This window comes from Heliconius melpomene, chromosome 12, assembly GCF_056956725.1.
Source record: "Heliconius melpomene rosina isolate 202511_hmr_F chromosome 12, ASM5695672v1, whole genome shotgun sequence".
Lineage (NCBI taxonomy): Eukaryota > Metazoa > Arthropoda > Insecta > Lepidoptera > Nymphalidae > Heliconius > Heliconius melpomene.
The window spans coordinates 166232-179581 of NC_140400.1; the positions used below are offsets into that span (position 1 = coordinate 166232).

The following is a 13350-nucleotide window of genomic DNA, read 5'->3' on the forward strand; positions in this document are numbered from 1 at the left end:
CTTAAATTTTAGGAACTTTGTAAATGAAAATATGTTGGTTTTTCTCATTATATTCCAATTTTGCAATACAAATATAAAATCAAATTTCATTCATTTAATTAATTTTAGCATTAATCAAAGTTGGAATATTCCGATGCTTTAACTAAGTAAGTGACCACATGACCACGTGCCTCTGTTGTAGAGACAGCGCCCCACGTCCCGCTTGCTCTTGTTCCTTGTGTAAATACGCGTTGTTTAGACGTCCGACTGTCGGCGACCGCTGACGCGAATACATTACACTTCACGTAACGTTTGATTTATATACGACCACCTCACGTACAATTATATATGGGGTAGGAGGTAGCGAGTTCGAATATTAGATTGGTTAAAAAAAAGCAAAAAAGCAGCTTTACGTGTTTTCTCGCATAGTGGAGTATAGCAGTACGCAGAGGGAACTCGCACCGTCGAATGTTTAAAACAATGCGTGTTAGGTGGCGGCGTGATCCCTCCAAGCACTCGAAACACTAACCTATATATTCTCATTAAGCTACGTTGAAATTTCTTATAAGCTTGTTACAATTTTTGTGTTGCTTATGTAATATTTTATGGAACTCCTTATATTTTTGTATTGAAACGAAATCTATTTCCTTGCTCTGGTGGCTTCATGAAGGCGCTGAGTTCCGCCACTCAACAGCTCAGCGAAATACAACGTGAAGGTAAAAAAACTTGTTGTTAATAAGAAAGTCTCCAAGTGCTGGGACACACACACACATTCACGAATATGCTTTATATGTTCATAAATATGCTAACGAGCCATTAAAATTTAAATCTCATTAATTTGTACTCGCAACTAGGGGACTACGCGCACTCCCGCCTGAGCGATACATACCTACGACACGTATGTATGTACATGCATATGAGAGTATTGAAGAAGTTTTGAATATATTATTATTAAGTTATTAACTAACGGGTACGGGATTCCGGAATTAGGAAAGGCAGAGTCTTAGCACTAGGTTCCCAGGTTCCCTCTACCGACCTTGCGTATAGTGGCAGTAGTAGAGTGCTCCGTTCCACACGCACATACAATTTTTCAAAATGTTGAATGTTGAGTGGCGGAACCTATTGTTGCACCAGAGCCCCAAGGTAAAATAATTAATTCTCCCGAGTAGATATAGAACTGTAAACTGTAGCGCGCAACGACGACGGCCTCGTGCGTAGCAGACGTCAATCTTAGCCATTTAAGTTTTTAAAGTTATTAAAATATATTTTAAAAGATATATCGAATTAATTAATTAAATATTTTTTCGATACGAATTTAATTTAGTAGAAATAATACAAATCAAACGCCCAACCACCCTTAATCCTAATAAACGGCAACAATCACCTAAAATACCTGTACAGAAAGAGGACAAGAGTAGCTTCATTCACTAACATTCGTTAGCTTGTAAACACGGTCCGTCAGTCGGCGGGCGGGCGCCGTACGCGTCGTACCACGCCGTTTTGCTACGTTTATACTTTATTACTACATAAATAATAATAAATATATATAAATAGAAATAAATATATAGAAATTTACATGAATGTTCAGTGAAAATATGTTTTTATAGTGTCTCTATAGTGTTATAGTGATCCATTGAGTGTTCCAAATTGTAGTTACCATTTTTTATAAGGATTTTTTGGGATTTTCAAACGTAAATATTTATTTAAATACTAAATACAAATCTAGGCTTATTTTTTAAACTTTTTTAGCCTTTTTCATACTTTTGCCTTATTTGAGTAAAAATATTTATTCCACCATTTTATACAAATGCTTTATTTAGCAAGTACCCATTTAAAATACGAATGGGTTTTATGATAAAATAAAAAAACATGAGAATAATAATTTAAGAAAATATATAAAAGAATAAAGGACAGGAAGTACAAACTTACAAGTAGTCATAGATTTATTATACACATGTTTTTTTATTTCTTTTTGAAGTTAAAGATTTTGTGCTTATCAATCCGGCTCTCTACCTATAAATGCAGGCAGTTTCCATTTCAACTCAATTTTTGACGCTTCAATTCAATTTTTGAAGGGAGCCCAGTGTTCAGACACTCCGCACTCCAATGATTCATAAAAACAATATTGATTTCATACCATAAGAATTTTAACAACATTTTCGAGGGTAGAGAGGCGCAGGTTTCATTCCTGTTATATTGAAATCTCTATATATTTCATTATTAATTTAGTCTAAGACTCATAAATAAACAAACAAACGGGGTGAGCTAAATAAAACCGTTTAAAAAAGTTGTGTACGAGTATATATATTTTTTCGCTGATATAACGACCTTCATTTGTTTGCTTTTTGTTTTACTTTGATTTGTTTAAATAAACATTACGTTAAAAAAACCGCTGATATTTCAAGTATAAGATACTCTTTTTCTCTCTTTTTACTCTGCTCTTATATTTCTTGCAATTTTTTTGTTAAGGCATTCCAATTCTATTAAGATACTTCCACTGGCGGCACTCAATGCTGCGCTTTGCCTCGTTACCTCGGTTTCCTCGCGTTCACAGTCGCACGTTTGTACCACGAGTGGCACAGCTTTGCTGTTTGCTGTTGCGTCCATACTGCATGGGGGGCCTGACTGTGGCTGACTACAAGAGGGGCACTTGTGGGTTTTATTTACAGTCAGGGTTGTTTTCATTTACTGCCTATCGTAACAAGATAACCAATCAATCCACCAATCCCTATCTACACGCAATACCTCAAAAATAGGGTGTGCGTAGGGAACGGTATGTCTTAGCATTAGGTTCCTTCTGCCTCCCTGCCATATATAAATACTTAGCTATTGCAACTAAGTTAAGATATCTTATTACAAGGAGCTTGAAAAAACATAGTAAAAAATTATAGAGAAATAACCAACAAACTTATTGTAAACTCAATGAACAGTTCACCGACACGCGCAGAAATCAGCTTCACAGTGTATCCCGCACATAGCAGGATAGGCAGAGGGAATCCAGTGTTAGGACACTCCCTTCCTCACTTTCCGCCGGCTTCTGGAGACCCCGCCTGTTGAATGACGAAACTCAACGCCGCGCTTTGAGCGAAGAAATGAAAATATTAATCATTATATTTTCAATTCAATATAATAAATTTATATTTTATTAGATTAAAATATGTTTAAATAGGCTTTATACATCCAATGTACATGCAAAGTTTAATTGACCCTTCAAAGATGTACCGGAGCGTGAAGCGAGCCGCGCTCCGGTACCACTTGTCTATTTAAAATATCCAAAAGGACTTGTAGCGAGGATGCTGTAAATATTTGACTAATTTGCTATTAACTTTTACTTTGAAATTTATTTTATAGAAATATGTAAAATTATATGGCATATCTGTTGTTCGTTTATGTTCCCTCTTTATTCCTAGTTGGTAGGTAGAGAGAATAGAGCGACAAACGCCACGGTCTCGTCCACGGTCATCAAGCCGCACATACTTTTTGCGCTGCCTCCAATATTATCGATACTGTGTGCTCAAAGGTCAACCAAGGTCTTCTCCTGTTGAAGACTAGTTTATTAAATGTATTAATATAGACAAAAAAAGAGAGCAAAAGAGTAAAATATATATTTAAAAATGAAATCTTTAATCTTTATATCTTTATATTTGTTATGTTATTAATTGAAACAAAAAACTATAATAATAATAATATCTTTATTTTTTCCAAAAACACATCACACTTTAGTAAAATATGCTGCTGCTAGTAGGACCAAAATAATTCATTCCAAACAATGTAACATAACGTGAAAGACGGTGAAGACTGATAAGGGAGCAACGAGATAAGGGAAGGACGTTTGTGATGAGAGGACCTGTCCCTACCCCCAAAATACCTTACCATATATGTTTAAATAATTAAACTACGAAAAAATGTAAAAAAAACGTAAATATTGATATCGTAGACAATTAAAAATACTACATATCGAATTTTCGACAACACATGTTAATTTTTATATACTTTGTAAAAAGGCGTTGTTTCGAATTGTGTGTATTACAGAAATCCTAGTGTAAGTAATCAATTTGTAGTACATTCAAATTAAAATGCTGGAAAATAATAGGACAAAATTGATAGAAATTATTCTAAATAAAGAAAACTCCTAATAGTAATTTTAAATAATTAATATATAAAAAACACAAAAACGTTAAAACATTTTAACTAAAATATAGACCAAGTAATTTGAAGTGTTCGTTCCTTCAATCTAAGGACATACAATCAAAGGAGTTTCAAGGATTTTACGAGATTTTCAAAAAGATTTAAAAACGGACTGTGAAGTGGTGTTCATCCAAAATGAACGTCCCAGTGAAGGCCGGGGCGCCCACAGTGGCCGTGGTGCCGGTGCCGGAGAGCGAGATGGACGCGCTGCTGCTGGGACGTACAGCGGTGAGGACGTTTGATCAGTACATGAGAAATGTATGTATTACGCATTGTTTACATCGAACGCTTTGAGCTTTGAGAGCATTATGAGCTTAACTATAAAAGCTTTGTGAAAGCTTTTGGTATAATTTTGTTGGGAAATATTTATCTAATTAGTAGAAGAATATTTTTGTGTAAACAAATTGTTTTATTAGCTTCACGCTGTATCCCGCTTTACTTTGGTACCAGAGCGACGATATGATAATATGAATCCACAAGCGTCGCGTTCACAAACAAAAATATATTAGTTCGTTAATTTTAGATCATTGGAACCTGGTTTACACGGGAGGAAGGTCATTCCTTATAAAAGGAATACGGACAAGTTAGAGTAGCTTTGATGTAAGGAATTTTATTATTTTTATTTCTTGGGTTTGTAAAAACAGAGTGCAGAGTTGAAATTTGGCATTTAATACGAAAAACGAAAGTGAGGGACATACAACAACACAACACAAAGTCTTACCACGAGGTTCCCTCTCCAAACTCGACTAGTTGAAACATATAGCGTGAAAAAATAATAATCCAAAAAGTGAATTAATTATTTATAAAAGAAATAGCTTTATAAAATTAGGTTAAGTATAAAGCTTATAGTTTTGGTAATGGTTGTTTGGTAAAGTACATTAAATTGTTTAAAACTGTTGACTATTTTCAACATTATAGACAAAATTACAAACGCTATAAAAATTACAAGTTGATTTTAACTGTTAAAATATTAAGTAATATAAATCAAACGGATTGATTTTTTTTCATTTAGTCGCTCTAGTAACAAGTCAGTTTATTAAAAAGCTTTTGATTATGATTATTTATCACACACTTTATTAAATGCAACAAAGAAAGAATACAACCTATGACCCACAGTGCCGCACTGCACCACGACGGCGTCAAATCAAATTAAGTTTCCTACTGATATAATGCTTTCAAAGCTTTTTAAACTTAGCGCGAGCTTTACATGTTGCTTTTGTTACTTGCTTGTTCCGATACGGTAACACTACCTACTCTTTGCTCTAGTGCAAAATAAGACAAAGTGCAGTGTTGAGTTCCGCCACGTAATCCCAACTCACTCAACACGCAATGTTTCAAAAATTGGGTGAAAAGTGGAGAACATAGGATCTCAATGGTAGATTTTAAAAATACATATTTTTACATAAGAAATAATTAGAAATATGCATAAAGACACCAGAAATTGGGTAAAGTTATTGAATTTACAAAAAGAGCAAATTTATAAATAATAATGTAATCTGCTAGAAACGTACCTGTATACCACGCTAAACTAAACAGCTATTTTGCTAAATGAGTTACTGTATCCATGCTCATAGTGAGTGTTGCTTGTGCTAGCATTCGGTGTTGAATGTATGTGTGGGGCTTATAGCTGTGTCAGTGTTCATTATGTCCTTTCAGCCAAATGCAGCGAAAAATATAGTGACGTGTTTGTTTTAAAAGTACACAAATAGTGAGAATTTATTTATTTAAATTATAGAAATTTGAAATTAATTTCGACAGAAAAAGTATCTTTATACAAATACAGATTACAGCACGCTATCTGGATATGTGCATTCTACTACTACTCTAAATAACTTCCTTCCACGCGCCACGTATCTCTGGAATGGCTTGTCTGCGGCAATATTTCCAGGTCAATACGATCTGGGAATCTTCAAAAAGCGCAACTATCTCCACCTTGTCGGCCGCCAACGCACTTGTAGCTGCCCTGGTGCTGCGCGGGGTCGTGGGTGGCGGTGATCGGATGGTAACTTACCATCTCTTTCCATAAAAAATAATAATAATGTAAGATACTAATCGTTACCCGCCACTCATTTTGCGCAAACCTTAAGGTGTAAAATAGAAATTAATTTTTATTCCGTACTCTCTGAAATTTCGGGTAATTCACTCTTATTGGTACCTTACCGTACCCGCACCCTACAAGTCACAACCACCACTACCTACATAAGGTATACGACAAATTTAAACTCTCAACAGCAGTGCTATTGTTTGTGCGATTTTACGACGTTTAAGTTTTTGTATCTATTTCCAAATCCCATTCTGTAATCTTAACTTTGAGATTATTGAATTTTGGGGGCACTATTCTTCATTTTTTTACAGAAATATACTTTAACTTGGATGTAGTCTCTTTGCAAGCATATTTGCTCTCGCTGCAAGAATCAACCCGGCAACCTAAAGCGACAAGAGAAAGCTTATGATATACAAAACTGATATAACTCCATTTCTTTTCTAGTATAAATAAACATTAAAAAAAACACACTTTACATATTTTTTTACACTAATTTATTTATATTCTATAAAATCGCTTCAAAAACTTTTTATAAATCGTTGGAAACGTACGAGTTGTAGAAAAAGTAAATATGAAACTCTAATTTATCATCCTCTGAGCGTAAAAACACCGGCGTCTAGGAATCCCGTTATTTATCTAACACGAACGGTATAAAGTTGTTTGTACAGCGAGATATATATGTGTTACGTATATAAAATATAATTAGCTAAACTTATTTATAATCATGTATTTGTAGTTTTCAGATTTAGTATTTGGTTTGTAAAATATTTATGTGGAGTTAGAACTGACGGAGTAGTTTTACTGACTTAATTCTCATCCGCCCAAATTTCCAAAGAATGTGCCAAAGAGATTTTTTATATTCGTTTTTTAGATTCCGTTCCTTAATTTATACTTCGCTTTACTTCTTCGCTCACCAGAGCAAGGAAATGAAAATAACTCATTCCCTGACTTTCTACTCAACGGCACTAGTTATCGAACTCACAACCGTCGCGTTAACATTCATTTCAGTGCCTCTGCACCACGACGGACTCATTAAATATATATTTTTCTTTATATGTAAGTAATATATAAGTACATTCACTTACATACTTATATTTCAATACATACATATTCAAAGTATAATACGAGCACTGCTACGACCGACCTGATTTCAACATATGTGATGCGGTACAAAGGTGCACTAATTGCAGCGACTTACTTGAACTACACGGAACTACAAGGAATTATAACTTGTCACAAACTGAATCTCATGAAGGATTAACTGCTTATAGAGAATTTAATTTTATTTATTTTAATAACATACGCCGGCACAGCGACGGTCGGGGATTCGACAACAGTGTTGTTGTTGTTCCCGTAGGCGGACCTCTACATCTGCGGTTCCGTAGAGCATAGAAAAATTAAGCTTCTAAGTCGACGCATTCAAACATATTTTATGCTTCGTTTTTGCTATATTTTGTATGAAATTGGTTGTGTAATCGAATCCTATAGGTAGGCATTGTTAACCGTCGAACGAATGATCCATTAACGTAGAGCCTCTGTGACTGGACGCTTCCTATTATAATTTATCATATTGACTGATTGTCGTCAGTTAAATATTTTTTCCAAGTTTCAGAGGCAGATGGCAGATTACTGCCAGAATTTCTCAGCGCAGGAGAAAGTTAAACGTATTTTAGTGTTTGTTTACTTTGTCAATCGGTCTACTAATCACCAATACCTAAGCAACATTAATGTATTGTAGGAAGAATGTCTTGACACCAGGCTCCTTCTGCTTTCTGCTAAATGCGGGATAGAGCGAGAAGTTGAAAAAAATATTCGGTAGTAAGTTATTAACTTTTATTAGGTTTAGTAGGTATTTAAATATTGGTAAAAATATTGACATTTAGCATTATTAAGATTTGAACCCGCTACGTTAAAAAATTGTGTATTTTATATACAAAATGTTGTTAAGCAGAGATCTAATCCCCTACATCCATGTACTAGGTATGTATAGGAACGTCTTCTGGACTCAATAACATTATGCAAATGCATTAGCTGCTTGCAGAGTCTAATGACGCTATTAGTCATTAGTATCCCTATATACTACATACGTATGCATGGGAAGTTCAAAAAATCAGAAATTCATCTGTTTACCTTATTTCTACACGTATGTTATTTATATACCAGTGTTGATGGTGCAACTCAACGCCGCCGTTTCTCCGTTTCTCTTTCCACAACCCATAATAATGAACAAAAGTAATTATAATCACTCCCCCTAGTAGGGTTTGTAATCACAACCGTCGCGTCGTGTCGTGTCGGGTTGGCAGAGAGAACTAGGAACCTAACGTTAAGACACTCCATTTACCACTAAGACCGTTCTCCACATTCTGCCGAATTCTTGAGACATTGCGGGTTAAATGCCGGATTCAACGGCGCGCTTTGCCAGGACGAGGAAATGAAAATATTACCCTGGTCCTGGCCGCGATGGCTCCATTAGCATCTATCATACTCCACTCGCCAGTCGCGCGTAGACTTAATTGACGTACTGGTGAGTGCGGTAGACGCGGACGACTGTACCTAGATAGGTACAGTGCAAGGAATTAAGGTCTACGAGACGTACTCGCATTCTGACAGGTTAGACTATGAATGAATACTAGAATGTTCAGTGGGACATCGTCAGATTGCAAACGAGGCGGTAGTGGGTTCGATTTTCATTCGATAGTATTTATCTATTATTACCCGACTGCAAAAGCTCAAAAAGAAGAGATTATCGTAATGTATTTGCAATTGAATTTGAGTGTAAATAAAGAGTGTCCTTCCATACGGAATACAACTAAATATTGAAGAAAAGATAAGCAAATTATACAAATATTCTTTATTGAAAAAAAAAATAAAATCTGAGGCCATAGCGGTTGTGGCTTCGATTTCTACTCGGGGAAAGATCTATCTATCTTTCATTGCTCTAGTGACAAGACCAAGCGCGGCGTTGAGTTCAACCATGCAACATGCAACGTCTCGAAAATTATGCTCACCCTACGTAATGCGAGATACAGTGTGAAACTAAAAGTAAAAACAAATACATAATACTATCGTCAGGTTAACCAGCGTAAGCTTTTCTTTCAAGACAAGGGTAAGACATTACTTTCCCAATTTTCCGTCCAATTTTCGAGACATTGTGAGTTGAGTGGCGGAATTTAACGCCACGCAATGTCTTGTTATCAAATCAAGAAAATTTAAACTTATCATCTTTTACCTTTTCGCCCTTTTTCGCCATTTAAAACAATTTAGACCAAAATTATTAAAAACTTTTAATTTATCCAATGTTTCTTTGATATATATTCTTCAAAGATATCCCTCGGTTTATCTGTCGACAGTAATGAAGACGTCCTTCAGAGCGGGATTACTGGATCGTCAGGATTTTATTCCGCGTTTCAGCCAATTTACTTCTTTGTATCCCGCTTTGTGCGTATTATGTTTCTGATTAGTTCACGTGATCGTTGCTTATTTTGTTGATATGTAGGATTTATTTTAATTAAATACTTTAAGATTTAACTCGTTTAGGTAGAGCGTGAAAATTATGTAACACAATAACAGATATATTTTCTATAATGATATTGTCTTATATTTTCGGCCTATTAAGGCCGAAAATACATTATAAACTGAACGTGATAGTTGTGGATTTGGTTTCCATTTCAGGGAATTAATTATATTCATTTCCTCGCTCTGGTAATATGACAAAGTGTGGCGTTGATTTCTGCCACTCAATATGGAATATTTCGTAAATTCGGGCGTAAACTATGTAGTATTTAAACACTAAGTTCCCTCTCCATATCCCACTATATGCGGAATACAGAGTGAGAGCAAAAATAAAGAACATATACCTATTACATTATATGTAAAAGAAAACCCTTATCTGCAAGAGTAATGAGACTGGCAGAGACGGATGGACGATTCGACTTAACTTTTAGCGGGTTCTGTTAGTGCCGGCGCTAGTGTACAGGTTTCTTAGGTTAATTTAATTTATGATCTTAAATACTTAGTATATACTTATTTTAGTTGAAAAACGTAAATTAAATAATCGAGGCTGTTGTGACGTAGGCTGACAGCGGGACAGGGAAGAATGAATTATTTACATTTCCCTGTTTTGGTAAAATATATCGCGAGTGTTGATTCAAGTACTCAACACTCAATGTCTGGAATTCTGAAATGTCTGACTGTATGATCAACAGGAAAAAGATTTTTTCCACATAGCGGAATAGGTGGAGGAAACCTAGTGTTGTGACACTCCGTTCCCTGCTTCCGATCCAACTTTCAAGATATTTTTATTTTTTTATGCTTTGTGTACCAGAGAGAAAAAAAGAAAAAATAAAATAATAAACTTACAAAATTCCCTCAAATGGATAGAATCCACTACTATCGCGTTTACATTGCACTACGACGACCATACCCAACATACTGGATTAGTCGGTATTAGGTAAGGTGCACTCCAACTGTCAATGTGCATGCTCCAGGGAAACTAACTTGTTGGTACTGAACTAGACTGAGTTCTGAATTTTTTATTTCCAATACGGAACAAGTCGATGGCAGTGTAACATGTCTTTTAGAATATTATAAAGGCACGTTTTTGATATCACATAGTATTACTATTACTAATGTTAATATTTTAGTAGTTTTGTTTGGATTTTATTATGGCAAAACTTTACCCGGTGTATCTACTGGATTTTCTAGTAAGTATGTCACAAAATCTAAAAAAAAGATTTTGATCCACTTGCAATAATTGCATACTCGAATATTGCATGTTCAGTTGTACGTAACTTATGTGACAATGTAATAATAATTATGATGCAAGCTGGTCTAATGACATAACCAGGACTTCAAAAGTGGAACTCTTCAGATATTATACTATCTGGGAAAAAGCGCGAGACTACAAATATAACTGTATATCACCGGCAATGAGTATAAAGGAAAATTATAATAAAAGAATATAATTTTTTTCATTGAAATAACGTTCACACAAATGCACGAATATCGGAATGAAAGAATACCGAATGGACTCAATTATCTTCCAATCGCCAGTCTTGAGTTCTTGAGTGACGGGTGTCGGATTAGGGGTGACAATATCTAGATGTTGACGCCGTCATAGCGTTAGCGTGCTACGTCACTGACAAATTATTCTTTGACGTTCTTATGTCACACTTCTAAAAACAATCATTGACCCTATAAGTAAATAATACTGGTGGTTAAGAGTAATTAATTTTGGTTCTATTACATTAGTAATTAAAGCATTCCTAGTTTTTTTCATAGACTGTACATAAAAGTGCAAAAGGGGAAACCTAGTGTTGAGACACTCCGTTCTCATTAATATACAGACACTTCCATTCCCCACATTACACCAAATCCTGAGTGCCCCGTGAGTTGAACGGCGGAACTCAAAACTGCGCCTCGTCGTACCAGAGTCCTCCAAATTTGTGCCCCTGTACCACGACTGGCCTCGAATAAGATTTTTCAGAAGAAAAATGTTTTGTAATAAAATTAAAACTGACAATAAAACTAGAATAGATTTTTTTAGAATTTTTCTATGTTTTAGAAAGCACATATCTATGAGTATTGCCGCGCACCTCTGGTCTTTCCCTTATGGGAATCGAATGTCAACCGTTGTGCTTAGAGTCAGACACTGTACCACTGCGCCAGGACGGCCCCGCTTTACTTTCATATCTACGAGCTTATCTATCTACTTTCATATCCTAGCAAATACAGGTTCTAATTTCTATCTCAATACATTTACAGTCATTACTGTTCAAACAGTAATTGGAGTAGAATGATTATATTCTACAGAATGTAGTCGTAAGCTATAGGAGTGGCAGCCCTGTGCTTGTCATCATCGAATACCGATATCGCGTCAATAGAATTTTTTTTCTTTTACAAATACTAATACGATTTAACAATCTGCAAGCTCATTCCGACTTGCTTTAAATTTAATTTTTCTATAATTTTAAAGTGTACTTACAACTTTTATAATATAGAACTTGTCTATATTATTTCTAGAACGTATTTTAAAGGCGGCTTTAGAAGGATCGTTTCAAAGGTTACCGCTACTTGCCCTTTACACCGTTTCCCGCATATAACCTACCCTAGCCGCAGAAAACCTAATATTAGGATTTTCCAATTTACAGTTCTTTCCATGTTGAGTGGCAGAAGTCAACGCCGCCCGTTATTTTGTTACCAGATCGAGGCAATAAAAATAATATATTGCCCCGAGTGGACATCGCACCCCCAGTCGACTGCACCAAGATAGCCTATAAATGTAACTTTACTTTATCAAATGTATATGTTTCTTATTAACCATATTATATATTTATATTCTCAATTGGCTGTCGTGGCACAGCATCTGGCTATTAAAACGAGGGTCGTTGGTTCGATTCTAACTATGGTAACAAGACCAGGCGCGGCGTTGAGCTCTGCCTTTGCCTCAGTATTGTCTCACCTTTACACTCAGAGGCTGTTCTGCGCCAATATAAATATTGTTATAGAGTATTCTATAACAATATTTATCTTTCGAAGAAACAAAAGTTAGTGACTTAATTAAGAGCCATCGCACGAGACAAGCTCATTTTTGTCTTCGTTACATACAATTTGTATGAAGTAGTTTATTTATACTGAACTGTAGTCCGCTGAGAACGAGAACGTTTCGTTAGCTTTTATAGGAATATGATTTTCAATTTATTTAAAATTCTGATACTAATTCTACTTCTTCTTTTAAGAAATATGTACTTTTGATTAAAATAACTTGTCGCCAACGCGAAACTGTGACGGCTGTGGGTGGGGAGTGAGTTACTAGTCCGGCATAATTGGCGGCGTTGAGTTCCGCCACCAAAACACAATAGCTTGAAAATGTGGCGGAAGGTGCGGTATAGAGGGCGTTAACACTAGATCCCCTCTGCCTACTCTACTACGTAGTACGTAGTTACTGTGTATAGTTTTAAATTGAATTCTATGCTCATGCTGTTTATTTATTCTTGTGTAAATGTACCTTGAAAGCGTTAAACAGTTTTTTGTAAAGAGATATACAATACTTACTCCAATTTTCTTTCAAACACAGAATTTAAGTTAAAAAAGTACAAAGTGTTTTAGACAAATAACTTGAGTTGTCAAAAACAGGATAA

The 13350-nt window shown here is 35.4% G+C and overlaps 1 protein-coding gene across 2 annotated transcripts in view; it reads left to right on the forward strand.

The window, feature by feature from the left end:
• The first annotated feature begins 1455 nt into the window (after positions 1 to 1455).
• Positions 1456 to 13350, forward strand: part of LOC146533280 (inactive dipeptidyl peptidase 10) — a 240748-nt gene continuing 228853 nt past the window's right edge. The window contains exons 1-2 of one of the 2 annotated variants that reach the window (XM_085194901.1): positions 1456 to 1670; positions 3703 to 4425. In XM_085194901.1, the coding sequence (XP_085051027.1) occupies positions 4303 to 4425 (123 nt within the window). In that variant the 5' untranslated portion in view covers positions 1456 to 1670; positions 3703 to 4302. The remainder of the gene's footprint in view (positions 1671 to 3702; positions 4426 to 13350) is intronic. The other variant, XM_085194902.1, reaches the window with a different exon arrangement.